The sequence below is a fragment of the Squalius cephalus genome (assembly GCF_949319135.1).
Source record: "Squalius cephalus genome assembly, chromosome: 15".
In the NCBI taxonomy this organism is placed as follows: Eukaryota; Metazoa; Chordata; class Actinopteri; order Cypriniformes; family Leuciscidae; genus Squalius; species Squalius cephalus.
Genome location: NC_137136.1, coordinates 7,719,845 through 7,745,665, shown reverse-complemented (window position 1 = coordinate 7,745,665; position 25,821 = coordinate 7,719,845). Strand labels below are relative to the sequence as shown.

At 38.6% G+C, this 25,821-nt stretch overlaps 4 protein-coding genes across 6 annotated transcripts; all 4 read left to right on the top strand.

Moving 5' to 3' along the window:
* Positions 1 to 320: 320 nt before the first annotated feature.
* LOC307172759 (uncharacterized protein) lies at positions 321 to 13,028 on the top strand. 3 transcript variants are annotated; one of them, XM_079895349.1, is made up of 6 exons: positions 9,444 to 9,952; positions 10,207 to 10,283; positions 11,334 to 11,631; positions 11,736 to 11,890; positions 12,048 to 12,330; positions 12,576 to 13,028. In XM_079895349.1, the coding sequence occupies exons 2-6, from the start codon at positions 10,211 to 10,213 to the stop codon at positions 12,724 to 12,726; spliced, it is 960 nt and encodes a 319-aa protein (XP_079751475.1). In that variant the 5' UTR covers positions 9,444 to 9,952; positions 10,207 to 10,210; the 3' UTR covers positions 12,727 to 13,028. The 3 variants fall into 3 exon arrangements, with proteins under 3 accessions (XP_079751474.1, XP_079751475.1, XP_079751476.1); XM_079895348.1 differs by lacking the exons at positions 9,444 to 9,952; positions 10,207 to 10,283 and adding an exon at positions 321 to 400 and having other exon boundaries at positions 12,576 to 13,027; XM_079895350.1 differs by lacking the exons at positions 9,444 to 9,952; positions 10,207 to 10,283 and adding an exon at positions 10,661 to 10,881 and having other exon boundaries at positions 12,576 to 13,027.
* Positions 836 to 2,379, top strand: LOC307172626 (uncharacterized protein; the record flags this gene model as incomplete). Its single annotated transcript, XM_079895165.1, has 5 exons — positions 836 to 842; positions 993 to 1,290; positions 1,395 to 1,549; positions 1,748 to 2,030; positions 2,202 to 2,379. The coding sequence occupies 5 exons, from the start codon at positions 836 to 838 to the stop codon at positions 2,350 to 2,352; spliced, it is 894 nt and encodes a 297-aa protein (XP_079751291.1). The 3' UTR covers positions 2,353 to 2,379.
* Positions 13,029 to 15,786: 2,758 nt separating the features above from the next.
* Positions 15,787 to 17,279, top strand: pkdc (protein kinase-like domain containing). Its single transcript, XM_079895830.1, has 2 exons — positions 15,787 to 15,851; positions 16,169 to 17,279. The coding sequence occupies exon 2, from the start codon at positions 16,170 to 16,172 to the stop codon at positions 17,133 to 17,135; it is 966 nt and encodes a 321-aa protein (XP_079751956.1). The 5' UTR covers positions 15,787 to 15,851; position 16,169; the 3' UTR covers positions 17,136 to 17,279.
* A 635-nt stretch (positions 17,280 to 17,914) lies between these two features.
* herpud2 (HERPUD family member 2) lies at positions 17,915 to 25,633 on the top strand. Its single transcript, XM_079894438.1, has 9 exons — positions 17,915 to 18,165; positions 18,943 to 19,314; positions 19,912 to 19,989; positions 21,206 to 21,307; positions 21,436 to 21,575; positions 21,661 to 21,786; positions 22,585 to 22,908; positions 23,029 to 23,131; positions 25,020 to 25,633. Exons 2-9 carry the CDS (start codon positions 19,168 to 19,170, stop codon positions 25,194 to 25,196), a joined length of 1,197 nt encoding a protein of 398 aa, XP_079750564.1. The 5' UTR covers positions 17,915 to 18,165; positions 18,943 to 19,167; the 3' UTR covers positions 25,197 to 25,633.
* Positions 25,634 to 25,821: the final 188 nt, after the last annotated feature.

The following is a 25,821-nucleotide window of genomic DNA, read 5'->3' as shown; positions in this document are numbered from 1 at the left end:
TTATCTCAGATGACCTGTTTAGATAAAACACCCAGGCCTTTAAAAGTTGTCTTGTATTTATAGCTGGTCCATTGATGGTTTTGTTATTTAATGGTGATGAACCCTTTTTGCCCATAGAGTAAACTTCATCTTGTCTATTCGTAAACCTTTTTTAGTACATTATAAAAGGTGAGTGACTTACTTATTTAAAAGAATCAAAATTAATGTTAGATTAAGGTTTCATATGCATGCTATCATTTGAATTACATAATTTACTTAATTGTCTATCAAATTAAATTATATTTGTTATTATCTTATTTCTTTATTTTCCCTCCCATGTGTAGGATAATGGAAATGCACATGTTTTTCCTACTTTGGATTTTTGTGATGCCTTATTTTACAGACACAACAACAGCTAAAGGTACAGTTCAAAATTACACAAATGATTTCAGTTATACAGACACACTCACAATACATTATAAACACTGGATGCTGATCACTGAACATGTCATATTGTTATCAGGGCAGGTTGTCACCTATGATTTATATGTTTTACTTTTATATAATTCATTAAATGTCTTCTGAACAAAACTATGGTTTGATATTTTTGCATGTTCTCTTTTTGACTTTTTTTTAGGAAGTGTTTATTGTTGTTTTATGAAAATATGATTGTTTACATCTTGCAGAAAATGCTTTTCTTATAATGTGAAAGATGTTTTTAGATAGCATTTCATATTTCAAAAAAATACTCAAGATCGGGCTAATGTCTCAAAAGGACAGATTTTTCTCTTTGGCAATAAAGGTGGAAGAGCACAATTACTTTTTGTAGCTATAGACTAAGTAGATACATCTAGAAATGTACTGTCAAAAACATAAATAAATAAATAAACCCTGAGAAATAATCACTGAAGTCAAAAGTTAAATATTATATGGTCAAATGTTTTTAATTATTATTATTTTGATTTATATACTTGTTTTTATTACACATTTTGACCATGCTTTATCAATTTCAGGTAAAAATCTCGCTTTATATGGCAAGGCCACACAGTCGGACCTGGTTGAGAATCCTGGGGCAGCATTTGGCCATGCCAGTAATGCTATTGATGGAAATCGTGACTCACATTATGATCATGGATCCTGTACTTCTACTCCTTGGCAAGATGACCCATGGTGGAGGTTAGATTTACTAGACGAGTATGTAGTGACCTCCATAACTATCACGAACAGAAAAGACTGCTGTCCTGAAAGGCTTGATGGAGCCGAGATACGAATCGGAAACTCTCTGATGAACAACGGAAACAACAATCCATTGTAAGAAAGCCTTTCAAGAGAAGATTCTCTTAAAGAACAATGTGATGAGGTTACATACTGTACATGAAATCAGATATTATCCATATGCTGTCATTTTTATACAGAGCTGGAAAGATTTCATCCATTCCAGGTGGGAGATCCCTCACTTTCAAATGGGAAAAAGGCATTCCAGGCCGTTTCATCAATGTGGAAATACCTGGTCGTAATCGGAGTCTTACTCTCTGCGAGGTTGAGGTTTACGGTTATCCAGCTCCTGATGGTGAGAAAAATTATGATCAGGATTTGATCAGTTTGGCACTAATAAAAATAAACAATCAAAAGAGAGACACACTCACTAATCTTTATATTCAATAACAGAATTTCAATAAAACGATACTTTATACTTAATGTCCATTTCTAGACTAAAACAAGTAATTTATTCAAACCTATGAATTCATGTGAAACCCTGTTGTTGTAGGTGAAAATGTGGCTTTAGGAGGAGTAGCTACACAGAGTTCCCTTGGTGGATATGGCTTTGCATCCAATGCCATTGATGGGAACAGAGATGGTGTTTACAATCGTGGATCTTGTACCCACACTTCAGCAGAGGTCAATCCCTGGTGGAGACTGAACTTACTGAAAAGACACAAAGTGTTTTCAGTGGTAATTACAAACACATTAGACAGTGTTCCTTCAAGACTAAATGGGGCAGAAATCAGAATTGGAAACAGTCTGGACAACAATGGCAATGATAATCCCAGGTAAATGAATTCATTTTACGATGGATTTTTAGAGAAATTCTCAGAATTACTGCAGTCTGCAATGTGACAACTTGTATTGAACTGGTTTGACTTGATCCATAAATGTGTTGTGCTTTGAATATGGACGGTGGTTCAGAGTTTCTCAAGATGCTTAACTCACTCTTTCTTCAGGTGTGCTACGATCTCTTCCATTCCTCCTGGGTTTTCCTCCTCTTTTGACTGTTATGGGATGGAAGGACGTTACATTAATGTTGTTATTCCAGGACGGAGAGAATATCTTACACTATGTGAGGTTGAAGTGTACGGATCACCACTGGATTGAGAAGAACTTAAACAACAGGATGTAGATAAAAACTAAATATTAGTGTCTGTAGAGCTTTACTTTAACCAGACATTTATACCAGAGTTTGCAAAACAGGGCATGTCTTATTTTAAGTCTCTGTACTTTAATGCACTGCATGCTGGAGAAAGTATTAGACAGATTTGTGTGACTATTGATCAAAGGACACTGGGAAATGGACAATATGGACACTTTTTTTGTAATGTAATGCAGCTGTGAAAATTGTAGGTTGTAAAATGAATGATCATTTTGTTATTAAATCTGTAGTGTCTTGCAAATGTGTATGTAAAATAAAAAATAGTAATTATTAAAATTTTGCTTTTATGGAAAAATCTAAATCAAAAGTCACAGGAAAAAAAAAACCTGGGAATATCAGCAAAAACAGTATAGCATTCATTGCTTAAGGTTCTTGGGAGAAAATAAATTATTATAATCTTTTTATTTTACTTTAAGAAATAATAGGTCAAATCTAATGGATGATTTCCAATAAATTACTTTGAAGGGTGTTTGTCCTGTTATTCCAGCCTAATGTGGGAGAGTAAAACAATATTATAAATTTGAAACACCTTGCACCCTGTGTTTTTCTCTATATTAAATAGATCTATACTTATAGATTAAATCTATATACTTTCACAAGACCTGCTATTGAGCAGAAGACACTTTTCTTCATGATGGTGACTTTGAATAAAACACTATCATTGAGCACAAAATAGAACCGATAACACTGCAGGACTGTAAACACAATCATGCGTGTTTAAACTGGGTCACATTAAAGTAGACTTTACGGTTTCAACATTGTTTGTAATTTGGCATTTTGACAGGCTGTGCGAATCTATTTGTTTGCTCTGTTTTACAGATTTCTTAAAGGTCACATGTAATAAATTGGTCAAATCTAGATTCAGAGTGCGACACACAGAGCCATAAGTTCTGTACATGCATATACTGTATGGAAGGGAAAGTGGTGGATTTATGCACTGCGAATAAATGCACATCACCTTAGATTCACATTACCCTTCATGCACATCACATCACCCTTAAATGCACATCACCCTTCCAGCTTGCGCTGTCAAACCTCTGCAACTGATCTAGAATGCTGCAGCTAGAGTGGTCTTTAACGAGCCGAAGAGAGCACACGTCACTCCTCTCCTCACAAAATTGCACTGGTTGCCAGTTGCCACTCGCATCATCAAATTCAAGTCACTGACGTTTGCCTACAGAACAGCCTCTGGCTCTGCTCCCTTTTACCTAAACTCATTACATCAGACTTATGTGCCATCCAGAAACTTGCGCTCTGCAAGCGAACGACGTCTTGTGGTGCCATCTAAAAACGGCGCTTTTCCACTACACAGTACCAGCTCGCCTCGACTCGACTCGGCTCTGTTTGGTTTTCCACTGTGTAAAAGTTGTACCTGTACCTGCTTCCAGGTACTTTTTTTCGTACCACCTCCGGCGAGGTTCTAAGGCCGGTGACACACTGGCTGCGTGGCGTGTCCGTTTTTATTTCGGCTCCTATGTTAACAGCACACTGCCTGCGTGAGACGCGCGTCTCAGGCGCGGCACGAGCCGCGCGGAAAACGCGTGCATGCTAGAAATAGAACCGACGCCTATTTTTCACGCGACACGCAAGTGTGTTGGAAGCGTTTCCAGGCAAAATAGAATAGGAAAAGATGTTTATATGTCATTTTGACACGAATACATATTAATAAATGTAATTTTGATGTTTGAAAGTGTCTAGGTTTTGACATAAATGCAAATATAAATGTAATTTAAAAAAATATGATCGATTTTCAAATACTGCACCTGTCAATACAGAACGAAATATTCTGTAGCCTATTTTGCCGTCAACACTGCCGACGTTGTCTTTGCTGCTATATATTTATGTTTAACATGAAGTATAGGCCTTCCACAACTCTCTCCCCGTATGTCAAATATATCACCAATGAGGCTTATCATATGTCACCTCGCAGCAGCAGCGCCGCGTCAGACATGTTTCTGGTGTGCAAAGACATGGAAAACGCGACGCAGCCGCCACGCAGCTGACACGCAACAGAAACGCCACGCTCACGCCACGCATCCAGTGTATCACTGGCCTGAGCTGAGGCGAGCTGAGGCGATACTAAAATGTGACGTGAAAACACAGCAGACTGCTGATTGGTCAGAGAGAATCGTCACTATTCACTGTGTCATCATTGCACGCGCCAGATGGAGTATCCTGAATAAAAAAACAGCAAAAACAAAAACAAAAACATCCAAAAACAGCATACACTCGATTTCCTCCATTGTCCTGTGTGTGTGGGTAGCGGGTGTGTCTCGCGTAAAAGATTAAGTCACGTCAGTTTCCTGCGGCGTCACTATGACGACGCGGTACTATTGTGGAGGTACTATCTGCAATGGAAAACGGAGCGAAATCCGAGCCGAGTCGAGTCGAGCTGGTACTGGTAATGGAAAAGCACCAAAAGAGGCACAACATCTCTTTCTCGGACCTTTTACCATGACTGTTCCCTGCTGGTGGAATGATCTCTGCCTAATTCAACCAGAGCTGCTGAGTCCATAGCCACTTTCAAACAACGGCTGAAGACGCATCTTTTTCGGCAGCACTTGATCCAGTAATACTAACACTTTCTCTTCTATTCTATTATACTATTATACTTTTAAAAAATAAAAAATAAAAATATGTACAGCATTAGAATAAACTGAGAAGGGTCATAGCTGTCAGGAATCAGTCAGGCTCATTCACACCCACAACACAAAGATCACACTCACCCGAATACTAATCACCTGCACCTGTCATCAATCCCAGCAATCACTGAGCACTACAAAGGAACACACCTCACCTCCAGTCCCTGTCGAACCTTGAACTAGGAAAGACCCACTAACCTGCTCTCTGTGCATTTCAGACTATTGTTCCCAAACTTTTCCAGTCTGTTTCCACAGTACACCCTTGTGATACTAACCTGTTTTCCTCGTCCTGAGATCCCACACTCTCCTTGGTGTCCATGCTCTGCGTTCCTCGGATTGTGTTTCATGCCACATTCAAGCCTGCCATTATCTGCAAGAGAAAAGACGGTCATTCATCAATGTTATTCTCACAGTACCTGTTTGTGCATCTGAATTTACCTGCTATCCTACGAAAGCTTCATTAAAAGTTATTCTGAATCCTTCTAACCTTGTTATCCGAGTGTATATCCTGACAGAAGTTTCGACCATAACCGCTATGGATTCAGGACAACCCGATCCAGGGACCAATCCAGCTGAAATTCCTCTGCTCGAGTCTGCTGAGCGCGGAGCTGCAGCGATCCCCACTTCCGCATCTGTCACTTCCCCCCCCACTGTGTATTTCCAGTCCTATGGTGAAACCAGCGCCCTTCTCTGGCCGGGAAGAAGATTGCAATGGATTTATTGTTCAATGCTCTCTCGCTCTAGAGGTACAACCTTACCATTTCCCTACTGAACATTCAAAAATCTCCTTCATAATTTCACTTCTATCTGGCCGAGCACTTCAATGGGCAGAAACCATGTGGAATCAGACAGTACCGGTTACCGATTCTCTTCAAAATTTCATAACGCACTTCAAAGAAGTCTTTGGTTGTCCTGTAGGTGACTCATCAATTGTGAACAGTTATATCACCTCCAACAAGGCCGAATGTCTATCACAGACTATGCTTTGAAGTTTAGAACCCTTGCCGTTGCGAGTGGATGGAACGAGAGAGCACTCATCACTACTTACCGTCAAGGATTGAATCCAGCCATCAGATTACAACTCGCAATTCATGATGACGTCATGGGCCTTGAAAAGTTTATTCAACAATCTATCCAAGTCTCCCATCGAGTTCAAAATTATTATCCTGATCACCACCAATCATCATATGCTTTCTCATCCAGACCTACTGAGAACCCAGATCACCGTGGATTTGAGCCTATGGTTGAGCCTATGCAAGTTGACCATACCCGTCTTTCTCCATCAGAAAGAACCTGCCCTGTTCGTCCACCTTGTCTCTTGGTGAGTTTGATGGTAATCAGTCCCCTCAATGTTGCCCCACTATCCACCACCGTATCATTGATTTCTGCTGATGTTATCATTTCCGTTACAGCCCTCATCGATTCATGATCAGCGGGCAATTTCATTTCGGGCGACCTCTGCCGGAAACTTCAACTCCCGAAAACTCTCTCCCCAACCCCGTTCACAACCAAATCAGTGACCAGAAAAGCCTTGAATCCTGTGAAACACAGAATAAAACCAATCATGTTAAGAGTAGGCTGTTTGCACGAAGAATCATTCACTCCTTTGGTGTTAAATTCCACTTCCACGATCATTATTGGCAGACCCTGGCTCATCCAGCATAATCAAGAGTTGATTTCATGGAATAACAGAGATATTCTGCGCTGGGGTTCTACTTGTTTCTCTACTTGCTTTCCAAAACTTCCAAGACCTGTCCCTTCTTCGCCAAAGACTATGCCCATCGCAGTGACATCTATTGAGAGCCCTCGAGAAAAACAGTTCACAGAAATTCCCCCATGTTATGCCTCCTTTGCAGACGTGTTTAGTCCTGAGAAAGCCTCTCATCTTCCTCCACACAGACCTTGGGATTGCGCGATTGACTTGGAACCTGGTAAATCAGTGCCCCGCGGTCACATCTACTCGCTCTCCATCCCAGAACAACGAGCCATGGAAGAATATATACAAGAAGCCTTAAATCATGGGTACATTCGTCCATCAACTTCTCCAGCAGCATCTAGTTTTTTCTTCGTGGCAAAGAAATACGGGGGTCTAAGACCTTGCATCGATTACCGAGCTCTTAACAAGATCACCATAAAGTTCTGGTACCCACTTCCTCTCGTACCCACATCACTCGAATAACTACAAGGTGCTAGTATCTTCACCAAACTAGACCTCAGGAGTGCATATAATCTCATTCGGATACGAGAGGGGGATGAGTGGAAAACTGTACCTCGTTTTGCCGTATGGACTGGTCAACGCCCCTTCTGTGTTTCAAGATATCATGAATGAGGTACTCCGTGACTTCCTCAACAAATTTGTGATTGTTTATATCGATGATATTCTAATATTCTCCCAAGACGAATCTGCACATCGACGACATTTCTCCAGAGTTCTCCAACGATTATGAGCTCACTCCCTCTTCCTAAAAGCAGAGAAATGCATTTTCATCAAGAATCAGTTACCTTCCTTGGGTATATCGTGAGTAAGCAGGGGGTACAGATGGATGATGGAAAGGTCGCCGCAGTCACTTCATGGCCCACTCCGCAAACAGTAACAGAACTCCAACGATTCCTTGGCTTCGCAAATTTCTATCGCAGATTTTTTAACAACTACAGTACCATAACTTCACTTACCTCTCTTCTGAAAGGGAAACCGAAGTCCCTGTTCTGGAATCCTGAAGCAGATCACGCCTTCCAAACTTTGAAAAACAAATTCATCAGTGCTCCTCTTCTACGTCATCCTAATCCAGATCTCGCCTTCATCGTTGAAGTCGATGCCTCCGCGACTGGAGTAGGCGCCATAATATCTCAGCACCAGGATGTCCATAAACCTCTTCCCTGTGCCGCCTTTTCAAAGAAGTTATCACCAGCTGAACAGAACTACGATGTGGGTAACCGGGAACTCCTCGCCATTAAACTGGCTCTGGAGGAGTGGAGACATTGGCTCGAAGGGGTGCAACATCCATTCATGGTACTTACCAATCATAAGAATCTCCAATATCTCAAAGAAGCCAAAAGACTAAACCCACGTTAAGCCTGTTGGGCCTTATTCTTCACCTGGTTCCACTTCCACATTACCTATCATCCAGGAACCAAGAACATCCGTGCAGATGCCTTGTCCAGACTCCATGCCTTTCCAGACACCGTTGACGAACACGAACCAGTCCTGCCCGCTACAGTTTTTGTTAACCTATTCTATGGGACATTGATGATCAGATCCAAGAAACTATGGGACAAGAACCTACACCACCGGAATGCCCTGACACCCTCACGTACATTCCAAACGAATATCGCCTACCTCTCATCAAATCTGCTCATTCGTCAGTTGGTATGGGTCATCCCGGAGCAACACAAACTTACACCCTTCTACAACAACGATATTGGTGGCCGGGCATGAGAGAGGAAGTGCAACGTTTCGTCTAGGGATGTCAAGTTTGCGCTGTATCGAAGATTCCACGTCACTTACCTTCTGGGAAACTATTACCTCTACCCGTTCCTCAACGGTCATGGTCACATCTTGGCATTGATTTCATTACTGACTTACCTCCATCAGGAGGCAACACCTGCATTCTTATTATAGTCGACAGATTCTCCAAAGCCTGTAAACTGATCCCCTTGCCGGGTCTCCCTACAGATCTTGAGACCGCCAAGAGCCTCTTCAATCAGGTTTTTTGTCATTTTGGCATCCCTGAGGACATTGTGTCTGATCGAGGACCCCAATTTATCTCATCGGTTTGGAAAGCTTTCTTTTCTCTTCTCTGAGTAACTATAAGCTTGACATCGGGGTGCCATCCTCAGGCTAATGGGCAGACTGAGAGAAAGGTTCACGAGATAAATCGTTTCCTCGTGGACGTTCTGTCAAAATCGTCAAGACACATGGAATCAATTCCTTGCTTGGGCAGAATACGCCCAAAACTCCTTGCATCAGATCACCACAGGACTAACTCACTGCCAATGCTTCCTTGGTTTCCAGCCACCACTGTTCCCGTGGTCCGGTGAGCCTTCCGAGGTCCCTTCTGTTAATTACTGGTATCGAGAAAGTGAAAGAGTGTGGAATGATGCCCACCATCATCTCCAGCAGGCCATATGCAGACACAAAAGATTTGCGGATGCACGACGAAATGACATGCCCACGTTTGAACCTGGTCAACTTGTCTGGCTCTCAACACGAGACATCCGTTTACGCCAGCCCTGCCGTAAATTAAGCCCACGATATATCGGACCCTTCAAAATTCTCCAAGTCAATCAAGTCACATACAAGCTCCACCTCCCTCCTCAATTCAAGATTCACCCAGTTTTCCATGTCACTCCTGAAACCTCACTATCCTTCTGTTCTTCCTCCCTCCACAGAGCCTGATCCTGACCACACACCTCCCATACCTACCATTGAAGAAGATCCCATCTACTCCGTCCATGAAATCCTGGACTCCCGACGTCAGGGTGGTCGTTTAGAATACCTTGTCAATTGGGAAGGTTATGGGCCAGAAGAAAGATTATTGGGTTCCTCGAGACGATATCCTAGACCCGGCTCTTCTCACTGAATTCCACCACAGCATCCAACTGCTAAATGAATAAATCTAAATCTAGATTAGCGGAAAAGACTAAAAAAGAGTTGAATAACATAGTTTGCTTCCGTTAAGTTACTGCAAGCTCAACAAACAAACCATAAATATTTTATTACAATTCTGGTAAAGCACTTTTATCAGATGACCTCTTTAGATAAAACACCAAGGCCTTTAAAAGCTGCAGTGTATTTAAAGCTGGCCCATTGATAGTTTTATTATTTGAAGGGTGATGAACCCTTTTTCATCTAAACTTCATCTTGTCTATTTGAAAACCTTTTTTTGTACATTATAAAATACAGGTGAGTGACTTGCTTATTTAAAAGAATCAAAATGAATGTTAGATTAAGTTTTCATGTGCATGCTATCATTTGAATTACATAATTTACTTAATTGTCTATCAAATTAAATTATAAGAAAGTCCAATTACATTCTGTTAAATATTAAAACAAACTAACAAAAAATCCATTATAAAATCAGATTAACATAAACAATTTTAACAACACTTTTCAGATTTGTTATTATCTTATTTCATTATTTTCCTTCACATGTGTAGGATAATGGAAAATCACATGTTTTTCCTACTTTGGATTTTTGTGATGCCTTATTTTACAGATACAACAACAGCTAAAGGTACAGTTCAAAATTACACAAATGATTTCAGTTATACAGACACACTCACAATACATTATAAACACTGGATGCTGATCACTGAACATGTCATTGTTATCAGGGCAGGTTGTCACCTATGATTTATATGTTTTACTTTTATACAATTCATTAAATGTCTTCTGAACAAAACTATGGTTTGATATTTTTGCATGTTCTCTTTTTGACTGTTTTTAGGAAGTGTTCATTGTTGTTTTATGGAATCATAATGGTTTACATCTTGCTGAAAATGCTTATCTTATTATGTGAAAGATGTTTTTAGATAGCATTTCATCTGCAACATGACATCATGACTTTGCGTAAATATACACGCCACTTTCAAGTCAAGTGGCGTGTTATCTATACGCATTTTGCGCTATCCGCGTGTATGTTCACGCCGTCATCTTCCGCGTGTATGTCTACGCCGTTAAATGTCAGAGTGATTTCGCGTGTATGTATAGGCCTACGCCGTTAAATGTCCAAACGAAACGGAGCAAAATGTATATCTACATCTGGGGAGCGATTTTTTTTTTTCCTAGGATGGTAGGGGAACACTCATAAATGGTATTAACCCCAGTGACAGGTAGGTTTAGGGACGGAGTTGGGGTAGGTCATATTTATACAGTAATGTAACGTTAAGCCAACGGCGTTGATAAACACGCTGAAAAGCGATTATGCGTGTTGATAGCACGCCAAAAATGGAAATACGAATTGGCGTGTCATACATACGCCATTTCATGAGATCAGTCTGTCATATTTCAAAAAATCTTCAAGATCGGGGCATAATGTCTGAAAAGGATAGATTTTTCTCCTTGGAAATAAAGGTGGAAGAGCACAATTACTTTTTATAGCTATAGACTGAGCAGGGAGATACATCTATACAGAAATGAGAAATACCCTGAGAAATAATCATTGAAGTCAAAAGTTAAATATTATATGGTCAAATGTTGTTGTTTTTTTTAATTCTTATTATTATTATTTTGATTTATTCACTTGTTTTTATTACACATTTTTACTATGCTTTATCAATTTCAGCTAAAAATCTCGCTTTATATGGCAAGGCCACACAGTCGGACCTGGTTGATAATCCTGGGGCAGCATTTGGCCATGCCAGTAATGCTATTGATGGAAATCGTGACTCACATAATGAACATGGATCCTGTACTTCTACTCCTATACAAGATGACCCATGGTGGAGGTTAGATTTACTAGACAAGTATGTAGTGACCTCCATAACTATCACGAACAGAAAAGACTGCTGTCCTGAAAGGCTTGATGGAGCCGAGATACGAATCGGAAACTCTCTGCTGAACGACGGCAACAACAATCCATTGTAAGAAAGCCTTTCAAGAGAAGATTCTCTTAAAGAACAATGTGATGAGGTTACATACTGTACATGAAATCAAATATTATCCTTATGCTGTCATTTTTATACAGGGCTGGAAAGATTTCATCCATTCCAGGTGGGAGATCCCTCACTTTCAAATGGGAAAAAGGCATTCCAGGCCGTTTCATCAATGTGGAAATACCTGGTCGTAATCGGGTTCTTACTCTCTGTGAGGTTGAGGTTTACGGTTATCCAGCTCCTGATGGTGAGAACAATTATGATCAGGATTTGATCAGTTTGGCTCTAATAACAAATAAGCAGATATTTGAGATTTAGCAATGTTGTAAACATTCCATTTCTAGACTGTAAGAGAAGTAATTTACTCAACTATGAATTCATGTGAAACTCATCTGTTGTTGTAGGTGAAAATGTTGCTTTAGGAGGAGTAGCTACACAGAGTTCCCTCCACTCAAATGGCTTTGCATCCAATGCCATTGATGGGAACAGAGATGGTGTTTTCAGTCGTGGATCTTGTACCCACACTTCAGCAGAGGTCAATCCCTGGTGGAGACTGAATTTACTGAAAAGACACAAAGTGTTTTCAGTGGTAATTGCAAACAGATTAGACGGTGTTCCAACAAGACTAAACGGGGCAGAAATCAGAATTGGAAACAGTCTGGACAACAATGGCAATGAAAATCCAAGGTAAATTAATTCATCTTAATATGTATTTTTGGAGAATTTAGAGAAGTTCTCAGATTTACTGCAGTCTGTAATGTGACATAAAACTTGGCTACAAATTGGTAAAATGTGATTTTGGGTTTTGTGCATTTTTGTTTATTCTGTTCATTTGCATTTAACTAGTTTGACTTGATGCATAAATGTGTTTTGCTTTGAATATGGACGGTGGTTCAGAGTTTCTCAAGATGCTTAACTCACTCTTTCTTCAGGTGTGCTACGATCTCTTCCATTCCTCCTGGGTTTTCCTCCTCTTTTGACTGTGATGGGATGGAAGGACGTTACATTAATCTTGTTATTCCAGGACGGACAGAATATCTTACAATGTGTGAGGTTGAAGTGTACGGATCACCACTGGATTGAGAAGAACTTAAACAGGAGATAAAAAAATATTGGTGGCTGTAAAGCTTTACTTTAATCATTTATACCATTGCAAACAGGGCATGATTAAGCCTCTGTACTTTAATTCACTGCATGCTGCAGAAAGTATTAGACAGATTTGTGTGACTATTGATCAAAGGACACTGGGAAATGGACAATATGGACACTTTTTTGTAATGAAATGCAGCTGTGAAAATTGTATGTGGTAAAATAAATTATCCTTTTGTTAATAAGTCTGTAATGTATTGCAAATGTCTGTGTAAAATAAAAAATAGTAATTATTATAATTTAGCTTTTATGGAAAAATTTAAATCAAAAGTCGCAGGACAAAAACACAAACCTGGGAACATCCCAGCAAAAAATGCATTGCATTCAGTGCTTAAGGTTATTGGGAGAAATGTGGATGGATCGATGTTTTCCAATTAATTACTTTGAAGAGTTTTTGTCCTGTTATTCCAGCCTAGTATGTGGGAGAGTCAAACAATACAATGTATTTGAAACACCTTACGCCCACTTGCTCTATATTGAACAAACATTTTAAGTATACTAATATGCCATTTAAAACATCCCAAAAAGAATAGAATAAATAACATTCTGCTTTGCAGGAGAAATATAAAAGTGTACAGAACAAAAGAGTCTTGCAGCAAAACTAAGACCTGCTATTGTGCAGAAGACACGTTTCTATCATTGAGAACAAAATAGAACAAATAACACTGCAGGACTGTATACACAATCATAAGTGCATATAAACTGGATCACATTAAAGTAGACTTTATGGTTTCAACATTTATTGTAATTTGGCATTTTGTGTGAATCTGTTGGTTTGCTCTGTTTTTCATGCACTTTAATAGATTGCTTAAAGTTCACATTTAATAAATTGATCAAATCTAGTGGATTGGATTGATCAGATCTAGTTGGTGGATGAAATGCACTGCACCTTTATAACTTAAATAAAATAAACTCTTAAAAAAAAAAAAAAAGTTGAATAACATACTCTGCTTCCGTAAAGTTACTTCAAGCTCAACAAACAAACCATAAATATTTCACAATAATCACAAACAGAAAAGACTGCTGTCCTGAAAGGCTTGATGGAGCCGAGATACGAATCGGAAACTCTCTGCTGAACGACGGTAACAGCAATCCATTGTAAGAAAGCCTTTCAAGAGAAGATTCTCTTAAAGAACAATGTGATGAGGTTACATACTGTACATGAAATCAGATTTTATCCATATGCTGTCATTTTTATACAGGGCTGGAAAGATTTCATCCATTCCAGGTGGGAGATCCCTCACTTTCAAATGGGAAAAAGGCATTCCAGGCCGTTTCATCAATGTGGAAATACCTGGTCGTAATCGGGTTCTTACTCTCTGTGAAGTTGAGGTTTACAGTTATCCAGCTCCTGATGGTGAGAACATTTATGATCAGGATTTGATCAGTTTGGCACTAATAAAAATAAACAATCAAAAGAGAGACACATTTACTAATCTTTATATATTAAATAACAACATTTCAATAAAACTATACTTAAAAATTAATAATAACCATTTCTAGACCAGTTTCCAAAATAAAGGTTCCAAAAGGATGGGGTTTGCAGTGATGCCATAGAAGAACCATTTTATCTTCCCCAAGGTTACCTTCTGTGAACAGCAGCTCTTTTAAAATAACAATTTTTATTAACATCATTTTAAAAATCTAAAGAACTACTTTAAAGAAACTTTTGTGCAAAGGAAAGGTTCTATGGATGTTAAATGTTCTTTATGGAACCATCAATGGTAATAAAGAACCTTTGTCATGTCATTTATTCAAAACTATGAATTCATAGTTCATAATGTGAAAAAAATGTGTATGATGAAAAGGCCCAGGGCTGCTTACCTCGCTTATTGGTTAAGTCCGCCCCTCTGTGTGTGTGTGTGTGTGTGTGTGTGTGTGTGTGTGTGTGTGTGTGTGTGTGTGTGTGTGTGTGTGTGTGTGTGTGTGTGTGTGTGTGTGTGTCGTCAGACAGGGGGTAATAGTGGAACTGAGTAACAGATATATTGATATATATTGGTGTTGTGAGGGGCCCACCTCTTGGTTCTGTGACCGGGGTCCAACATTTGGTGCTACGCCCCTGTGTGTGTGTGTGTGTGTGTGTGTGTGTGCGTGCGTGCGTGTGTGTGTGTGTGTTTCTGTATTAAATAAAACATATAATACATGTTTAATTTTTATTAAAGTAGGCTATAACACAAAAAAAATGTCAAGAAAATCTAATATACTTTTTCCAAACATATTGCAGTTTTTTTATATTAATGTATGAAATGTTATTGTACAATATAATACAAATATAAGGGTGTAAAGAACGAGAAGGCAACCCAATTATCTCACTGGACAAAAATGCTAAAGCCCAGACTGACACCTAGTGGAGAGTTGGCCTTTAGTCTCTGAAGAAGATAAAAAAAACAATCAAGCCCAAGAAATTGATGGAGCTCTCAAGAAAAGGAAGGCAACATCTAACCCACAGAAATATTTGATCATTCGTGCTCACCTGATAAAATGTGATATTCCCTTGATGAACTGAAACTGTGCTATATGGATGACTCTCTCTGTCTGCTAGCCTCATTTGATTTCACTAGACTCTCCAAACAGAAAAATACAAAGAGAGCTAATCATATCCTTGAGCTAACCAAATTAACTCTACAAAGCCATTATATTATAATGTTATTTTAGCTTCATTAATAATCGGAATTTCTCAAAACAATTATGTTTTTCTTAATCAGCTTTTAGAGGATTCCCAGCATTTCAGGTCATTGTAGATCGTAACATGCCGTGTAGAAGTTAATCAGAAGCATCAAGGACGTTTTGTTACTCATCATTGCCAGTCAGGGTCAGGGACTTAATACAATTATAGTAGACTTAGACATATTTTGCTCCTCCCTACAATAACTATCCACCACACTTAGCAGAAGCCCCCGTGGTATCCAATTATCTTTTCTGAGAAATAATAATAGTGAGGTTCAGTTCATTCATATAAAGACTACATTTCCCAGAATGCATTGTCTCGTATGCCGGAAGTTCAACCTACATTCTCATCGTCCTCTCTGCCGATCACGTCTCGCTTCAAGATACAGAAGGTAAATGTAAACAAAGGTGTATCGTAAAGTCAACAGCTTGCTAATTATTCGATTCCTCCCTTGCTGTTTGAGACGACTAGACGTTTAATTATTTGCATTCACTGAGCTGTAAATAAGATATCGTTATCTACACTTCTCCTAAATTATTTCTGTTGTCCGTTTCAGCCCAAAATCTAAAGTAAATTACGTGATTAAATGTTAATATCTGTCTGTATTCCATTACTAGTCTAGGATAATAAATACTTATTCACTGCTCACTTGACACTAGCTGATGATTCATTAATGCAAGCAACCTTTCTGCTAATTTGAATCTCTAGAATGAAGCAGGAACACGAAGATCTCGTTTTGAAAGCATGTGGAGCAAAGTCTCTGCAGATTGGTGAAAAGATTCAGACTTTGTGGAGCGGTTATGGTGAAATATTAAGGGTCCACTTGGAGGGATGTGACCGTTCCTCTGTGGTTGTCAAACATGTGATGTTTCCCCAAAACCAGAAACATCCACGTGGCTGGAACACAGACATATCTCACCAGCGCAAAGTGCGGTCCTATCAAGTAGAAAGTTATTGGTACCAAAACTATGCTACCAATGAACGCTGCAGAGTTCCCATTTGTCTTGCTGCCAAGTCATTTGGTGATGAACAGTTGATTGTTTTAGAGGACCTTGATGTTGCAGGATTCCCTGTGAGAAAAACCTATGTTAATGATGCTGAAATAAAGGCCTGCCTCAGCTGGATTGCCAGCTTTCATGCCCTTTTCCTTGATGTCGCCCCAGAAGGACTTTGGCCTATAGGCACATATTGGCATTTAGAAACAAGACCTGAAGAGCTAGAAGCTGTGTCAGATCAAAAACTCAAAGCAGCTGCTGCAGAGATAGACAGCATCCTCAACAACTGCCGCTTTAAGACAATTCTGCATGGTGATGCAAAACTAGCAAATTTCTGCTTCTCCAAGGACGGTTTACAGGTTGCAGCTGTTGATTTTCAGTATGTTGGTGGAGGGTGTGGGATGAAGGATGTAATTTACTTTTTGGGCAGCTGCATGGATGAGAGAGAGTGTGAAAAGAGAGTGCCTGGCCTTCTGGATCACTATTTTTTAGAGCTACGGAAATCCTTGGACACGAAGACCAACTTTCAAGACCTGGAGAAAGAATGGCGAAGCATGTTCGCTTTCGCTTGGACAGACTTTCATCGCTTTCTCCTTGGATGGATGCCAGGACATCACAAGATTAATAAGTATAGCAAAAGACTTACTCAGGAGGTTTTAAACAAACTGAAGCAATCTTAATCAATGTGAAACAGAGGAGGAAAGATAGAATTTTATACTAAGATTACACTGGAGTGTAAAGGCTGAATATTTCAGAACTGTCTTTATTCTGAATGTAATGTAAACACTTGTTTGTGAGATTAAAACAAATACTTATTTCTATTTAATTTTTGTATTCTATATTCATTTTTAACATTAAAGCATTCACACACACACTCACCTTTCATAGAAATATTTTATAATTAGATTAAAGTTTAAAAGGCATCTTTAAGAACCTTTTTCAATGCAGTATAAGGGGTATAATTTCAGGTCTTACTATTTTATGCTATATTTTGATTGATTGACAATTTTTAAACAAAGTGCATATAAAGTTAGGGGGGAAATACTTTTTTTATTTGTAAATTAAAACAGTTGATTTAGAATTTGTTGTATTCTGTATTATTAATAATGTGTATTTAACATTTAATTTTTAATGTTGAATTAACGCCACACACTAATTTTTCATAGAAAGATTTTATAATTAGATTAAAATTCTAAAGGCATCATTGGAACGTTTCTTCATCAGAAATGCAGTATGATTTCAGATATGATTTACTAATTTTGATTGATTGATAGAAACTTTTTAAAAACGATAAGTTCCCTGTTTATCTTAACGTTATAATCCAGTAAGTACTTACAATGTTTGGCTGCATTTAATGTAATTAGTGACAATATTTTATTCGCTTTAAAAACCCTGTTTTCCCACCGTTTAAAGAGTTGTGTTGTATAATAATCTTTCCATGAACCGGCATTAGTCTTTTGAGAAGAAGCCTCCTTCATACTGAATTAGGAACAGCCAACAATACCCCATAGCTTTATTCTATAAGAGAATGAAATCGCAAAGCTGATCTGGGGTCAGTGCATACGTTCTACTTTTATGTATGTGGAAACATCTCCAAATGTACGGAACTGTCCGCGCTCTGTTCTCCTGTGCTGATGACGACATTTCCGGAGTTACGCCCGACTCCATTTTACACGAAAACAATCTTAGGGCAAGATATTTTTTACTCGGGTACGTATAATTTTATTTTTTATTTTTAAATGCCTACAAGATTCTATCTTTGTTTTAATATTAACTTATATTGAGCGTTCTTGCTGTCTGTGGGATTAATGTGGAGTCTGTAGCTCACTGGCTAGTTAGCTCCTGGTCATTATCGTCTGATGTTTGTTTTCTATGTGTTTACTGTTAATATACGGGTAACAGTTAAACAGTCATATACTAGAGAAAACTATAATTATTTTTTTTTTATCAAGCAAACCAACAGTTATCCTGGGGTCATTATATGTGATGTAGTAGTGTGTTTAGTTACCTAGTAACTTAACGTTACTAGTCTTGGTAACTGTCACGAGCATAATGCATTTATTCTCTTCTTAATTTTATATCGTATTGTTTTTTATTTTTTGATTACTGAAAGTTTTCTGCCATCATATCTGCAAATGTCAAACAATGAATAGTTTCACCATATGTAGATGCAGATTTCATCCAACTGGTGCGATTATTTAGGCAAATTAATATTTTATGTTGCTTTTGAACACATCTAACACACAAAATGAATATTTGACCCATTACATTGCTGCCAAGATTTGTGTCAGGTGTTAGAAAGTGTGTAATGAGCTCATTGCTTTATTCATGTAAGATTTCTATCTAGCACACAGTGCCTTCATGCAAGTATGTGGTGAATGATTTATTAGGCCTGTTTGCATGCAAAACTGGTCTTTTATGTAAAAAGAAGTGTAACGTTTTCATTTATGAGTAACATATTTCTTCTCCCTCTGTTTTTCTTCATAGGCTGACTGAGTGCATCCACCTGTCTCTGCCACATTCCTCTCACTAAAGTAGTATGGCTAATGTTAAGTGCTAAGACTGCTTGGAAAGCAACATGAAGGATACTTTCACAGTGTATCAGCCATGAATCAAGTCTGAGGAAGGAAAATATCCCTGCCCTTGAACAGGACACCTGGTTCTGTGTGATTATCCCTGTTTCAAAACTCAATAGCTGCTTTATTATGAAACATGGACCAGGGTACAGTTGACTGCCCTGTTACTCTTGTCATCAAGGCACCCAACCAGAAATATGATGACCAGACCATCAATTGTTTTTTGAATTGGACAGTTGAGAAATTGAAAAAACACATCTCCAAAGTGTATCCTAGCAAGCCGGTGAGTTTATATTATCAGGATTGTTATTCTGTTTCAGAAAACAGTCATATATAGGATAGTGTTTTATTTCTATGACCAAGTGTTTAGTGTCTGACTAATCATTAGTGCAGTATTTTAGGTATTTCCGTAGATTTGAGAAGAACTAATGCTTATTTTCATACACAAGAACTAAAATAAGCTGTTGAGTGTGTCATAATTCCTCTTTCTTGCTGCTGTGTTCAAAAAATGTTTATTTACCTGTTAAAGAGCTTTCTAATTGTAAATCACCAATTCAACATTTTAGGCAAGGTTGTCATTGATTTGAAACACAGAAGAAGCCTATGAAATTGTGCGTTGACTTCAGGAAATGGCAGCTAGATGCCAAGCATTCCTGTGGAGCAGGTGGCATCACTGGTATTTTTCTTCAGAGCCTCATGCAGTTCACATATTAGTTCCTTATACTGCTGCCATTACTGATGAACGATTTGTTTTAGATGCCTTTCTGACGTTTTAATCTGAGATTACATTGAATGTATTTCTTATGAAACTGTCAATGCCTTTCTTGCATTTAGACAAGCTTAATAATAATAAAGTCCATGTTAATGTTTCCTCTTTCAGTCATCCAAGGACCAGAGGCTTGTCTATTCTGGACGACTTCTGCAGGATCACTTGCAGTTGAGGGATGTGCTAAGAAAGGTACACTCCTAATCACTCCTAAAAACATAAAATCAAATGCGACGTGTACAAAAACAAGTCAAGTTTCTTGTAGAAAAGAGAAGTGTGTCAAACAGTATATGAGTGTTTCTGATTGTTGAGATTCTGAAGCTGCTGTTTTATTTCAAGATCCCAAATCTTTTGTTTGTCACCATCTTAATCTTGATATTGATGGCACAGTTATTAGGCCATTCCCCACCATCTTGGGGTGATTTTACTCTTAGAAATTGTAGGGCTGCCCCCTAATAAACGTTGGTCGACAAGAGGAGTAATCGACCAAAGTTTTATCAGTCGGTTATTCGCAGAAACTCCACAGGAAGTGGTGAAGTCATGCAGTCCATGAAGGACAGATCGTTAACAGCGGGACTTTGTAGTAATTACAGTATGTAGGGCAGGAAATCCAAACATTTGCCTATCATCCATGTGGTTTATGATTTGAAACATGTAAGTACTAACAGCTTTACATGGCCAGTCGCTCTAACGTTAACCTAGATAAATGTGAGCTATTATTAGGCACATACACTTTTTCCAGTGCTTTACGGCAAGCTTTATGCGTGCACTTGAGTGCAGAATTGGCTGTATACGTTACGTCTATATATAGCCTATTAAAGGCTCATTATGGTTTAGTACCCCCCCCCCCCCCCCCCAGTATATTTAAGTAATTAAATTAATGTAAACATGCAATTAGTCGACCAATTGCTTAAATGAACGACTAGGCTACTAGTTGACTAAAAATACTAATGCATCTTATAGATTGTATTGTGAATGATTCATCCATGCATGTTTCCTTCCTTTAACCAAAAAATGTTTTAATCACAATGCCAATGTCATTTAGTCCAATTATAACCTGCCCCTTTCTTCACATGCATTCAGATCTGCCTCCATCCAATCAACAATTTGGATAAAAGTCCCTGCACTACTTTTTTCCCCGAAAATCTGTTTCACTCTGATGTATGTCACGATGCAGAATAAAAGATCTGTCGCTACTTCCGTTACATTTCAAAAACATTGAGAGATATGACACAGTAGTCAGAGACATTCATTTGATGCATTTCTACATCAACCAATAATTAAAAATGGCACAAACTGAATGCAATAACTTGTATAGTGAACACTGTTCATATTGTGTTATTCTTAATGTATTATTGTATAGTATTTGACGAGAGCTCTAATCACTGGATTTGTTCAACCCCAACAGCAAGATGAATACCACATGGTCCACCTGGTGTGTGCTTCACGAAGCCCCCCATCATCCCCCACTTTCAGCAGCCCTATTAGCACCACTGATTCCAGCTCTTCAGTGAGTGCCTAGAAGAATAATGCATGCACTGAATAAAAATAAATATTTATTAAATAAATGGATCATTCCATGAAGAGCAGTTTCTTTTCTCGCTGTTTATTATGTCCATTATTCCTTCTTATTCCTAGACGTCAGACAGTGCTGGTCCATCTTCCTCATCTTCTACCCCTAGTCCTGAAACCCCAGCCAACTCTGATGGTCTACGGCACCGGGGGAACCCAGTGCAAACACATGGCCTCAATCCTGCCCCTACTGGTGTGATGCAGAGGTAAAGACATAAATAACACTCTACTGCTCAAGACAAAACATGTTGAATTGAGTTGAGTTTTGAGGCCTTTTGTTGTCCCACCTAGGCCTGAAGGAATGCCTCTTCCCATGCAAGGTGGTCCTGCTGCTGGCTTCCCCGCCCACCCTATGTATATGCCGATGCAAATGTTTTGGTGGCAGCAGATGTATGCCCGCCATTATTATGTGCAATAGTAAGTTACTTCAGCCCAGTTGTCATCAGACACAAGGTGTGACCCTGAATAAATGTATTTGAGCCCTCTCTGACTGCGATTATTTTTTAAATGTTTTTGAAAGAGGTCTCTAATGCTTACCAAGGCTGCATTTATTTGATCAAAATGCAGTAAAAACATTATTACATTTTAATAGAACATTTTTCTATTTGAATGTTTTGAAATATAATTTATTCCTGTGATGCAAAGCTGAATTTTCAGCATCATTACTCCAGTCTTGAGTGTCACGTGATCCTTTAGAAATCATTCTGATATGCATTTTATTTGATGCTCAAGTAACTATTATTGTTATTAATGAAGAAAACAGTTTTTGCTGCCTAATATTTTTGTGGATTTTTTTTTTGTTTGTTTTTTTGACATTGATAATAATAAAAACCATTATTAATATTTGAGCACCAATAATAGACAACAGTTGAGCACCAAATCAGAATATTACAATAATTTCTGAAGGATCATGTGACACTAAAGACTGAAGTAATGGTTGCTGAAAATTCAGCTTTGCATTCACAGCAACACATTTAATTAGAAAATATATTCAAATACAGAACAGTTATTTTAAATTATAATAATATTTCACAATATTACAGTTTTTACTGTATTTTTGATGATAAATTCAGCTTTTCATAGGTAGTGTAAATGGATATAAAGCACAAATTGACCCTTTATACTTTCTTAATAAATGTCTCATTTTAATGTGCACAATTCATCACTGCATTATTTTATTTCCTGATCTTTCATTATCCATCTTCTGTCTTTCAGTCAAGCAGCCATGGCAGCCTCCCGGGTGTCCAGCGCGACCCCCTCTCCCGCCCCCAGTGCTGGTCCCGCCACACAGCCAGCTCAGCCTAACGAACCTGCAGCCCCTATGGGGCCCAACCCCGCCCCTGAGGACCGCCCTGCCAACCCCAACATCCAGATGAACGCTCAGGGAGGAGCCATGTTGAACGACGATGAGCTCAACCGAGACTGGCTGGACTGGATGTACACCGTGTCACGTGCCGCCATACTGCTCAGCATCGTCTATTTCTATTCCTCCTTCGGTCGCTTCGTCATGGTGATCGGTGCCATGCTGCTGGTTTATCTGTACGTCACATACAAAACAGAAGCTTTCTGATGAGCAGTAGCTGACTTGTTCTTTTAGGAAGGTTAACATTGTATTTGCACTTCATTGTCTTATAGTTTGTCTCTTTTTGTGTACTCTAGGCACCAGGCTGGCTGGTTTCCCTTTAGAGCAGAACTGCAGAATCCAAGAGCAGAAGAAGGTCCACAAGACGAGGCTGAGCAAAATCAGGAACTGCAAGAGATGGTTAGTAATAGTGGCCAATTCATACTTTGCACGTGACGTCACAAGTACTGGCTGGCGGGCAAAAACGTCGTTCTCTAGCAACGAAACCCAGTAAACTAATCAAGGATCTTGTCAGGACGTCGCCAGTTTTACTATACAAAAGTTGGTGTTTTGAGGTGTAAACGACATGCCAGATAGTTGTTGTGCGATTGAATGCACTAACCGCAGATGAGATAAGCAACCTTCACAGTATAACGTTAACAGTTACACGTCTGTGCAGTGATCATTCCATCACTCCATCAAAGGTAATTTCAACATTTGTTTGAATACAATGGGTGATCATGTAATTAATCGTGTCTTTAAGAAACCCTGTAGTTTCGTCAATCAGCACCACCAGCTGGTTCGGCGAGTCAGCTGTTTGTGTTATGAGTCTAAGCTAGGCTAACTGTACGTTCACACCGCCGCCGGCGAGAGCGGCAAAATTAATTGAAAATGAATGACTTCCGGGCACTTTGACGCTCTCGCCGGTGGCGGTGTGAACGCACAGTAACAGCTGTTGTCTTTTGCTAACAACAACAAAAGTGTGTGATAGGTTGTTTTGAGGTTTGTGATATCTATGATTTTCAATGAGAACCAGAGATGACCCAACAGTAGAGCTAGATTATTTACGGAGGAATTATTACTGCTCGATTATCTTTAAAAACCTTGTCTGCTTTACACAATTTACCTACCTTGGAGTTAATCCTAGTCCATAGTTATGCAGCTAGCTCGCTAACAGACTTGATAGCTACTAGAAAGACCTGGAACTACAGGACTCTATGTTGAAAATACCGTTTGTTGCCCGCCAGGTATCCATGGTAGTCACGTGACTGCAAAGTATGAATATTGTTGCAGATATCTAGAGCGCAAGTTTGCCGATATACTGACTGAACTCAAAAGTTTGGACAGCCTTGACTGAATTTGTTTTCTATGATCTTAAAAATGTATTGCCCTAAAACATTAAAATAGGTTTGTAGACATGGAAATTGTGCCTATGTATATATCTCCCTTTAAAAAACAATTTAACATTTATTTTTAATTTTGGCCTCGCTATTTAATCCCTGTACTTCCATTTTTGTTATTTTATATATTTTTAATGAGTTTTACATTATTCTAAAGTGTGGAAAATCATCATGATCATGGGCTTGCTGTGTCTAAACTTTTACGGGTGGTGCATTTGTACCACTGATGCAATAATGTAATTTTATATTGGCAAACGAGAATTTATTTTACACTATTTATTTACTCTACATACAATACCATTCAAAAGTTTGGGGATGGTACGATGTTTATGTTTTTAAAAGTCTCTTATGTTCACCAAGGCTGCATTTATTTGAACAAATACGGTAAATACAGTAGTATTGGGAAAATAGTATTACAATTTTATTAAAGTTTATATTTTAAAATGTAATTTATTCCTGTAATGGCAAAGCTAAATTTTCAGTATTATTACTCCAGTCTTCAGTGTCACATGATCCTTCAGAAATTATTCTAATAGGTTGATTTTAACATTTCTTCTTCTTATACAGTGTTGAAAAAGTTATGTTGCTTTATATATTTATGGAAACTGATCATTCTGATAACTTAACTTAATAAAAGTATTCATTTCTTAGAAAACAACCCTCAAACTTTTGTGTTTTTAGTGTATATTATAGAATCAGATATATAAATGAAAATGCTCATTATATATTGTTAAGACCGTCAGGAGTTTAAAACTGACCCATTTCACAATTATCAACTGATACCAATAATCTTAAAATGGTCACATATCATTCTCACTAATTCATTATGAAACTTATACACAACTTACTTGTGAACCAAAGCATAATAAACAAACACAGCCATCGCTTTTCTTTTTGTTTTTCTGTAGGAGCGTATGATGGATGAGGGGATGGAGGATGATGAGGGGGACAGCGGGGAGGAAGGTCCTGAAGATCCCATGAACGCAGGCCCGCATCAGCCGGGCTTCCTGTCGGCCGCGTGGTCGTTCATTAGCACTTTCTTCACCTCCCTCATCCCTGAGGGACCTGCACACGCTGCCAACTGAACTCAGATGTCTCCACATTGTCTGTGGACAGTAGAAAAAAAATAAAATAGACTTAAAAATAAAATAAAATCATTAAATAAAAAAACAAGTACAACATGGTCTGCCATGTCCTGGCAAGTCTGTAATGCTGCTTCAATGGTGTTCAGTCCCCCCCCCATCCCCCATGCCATTGCCTAATGCTTCTCTTACCGCCTTTATCAATAAGTCAGGTGAGGTTTCATGGATGTGTTGTCCATGTTGTTGCAAAAGACTTTTCTTCTCAAGGCTGGTTGATAAACTCATACGACCATAAGACTTAGTGAATCATGCAGTTACTTTAGTGCATAACTATTTTTTTCTTCCTTGTGTGTAAATAAATAGTAAATATTTACAGATATGAATATATGCATCTCATTGAAACAAGGTGTGTTTTTGAATAAAATCAGGTTTTGGACTAATCGTAATACGTAGTTTTTTTTCTCCTTCAGCTGTTCAACTGATGCACCACTAGTGGGCGCCACTGATTTAAAAACTGCTACATCTACATAAAGATGTAAATATATCTACATATATGCACAGATTTTTAAAGATGCTTCTTCCCTGTGATATATGCACTATGTTTAGCCCAATAATTTGTAATTAAAAG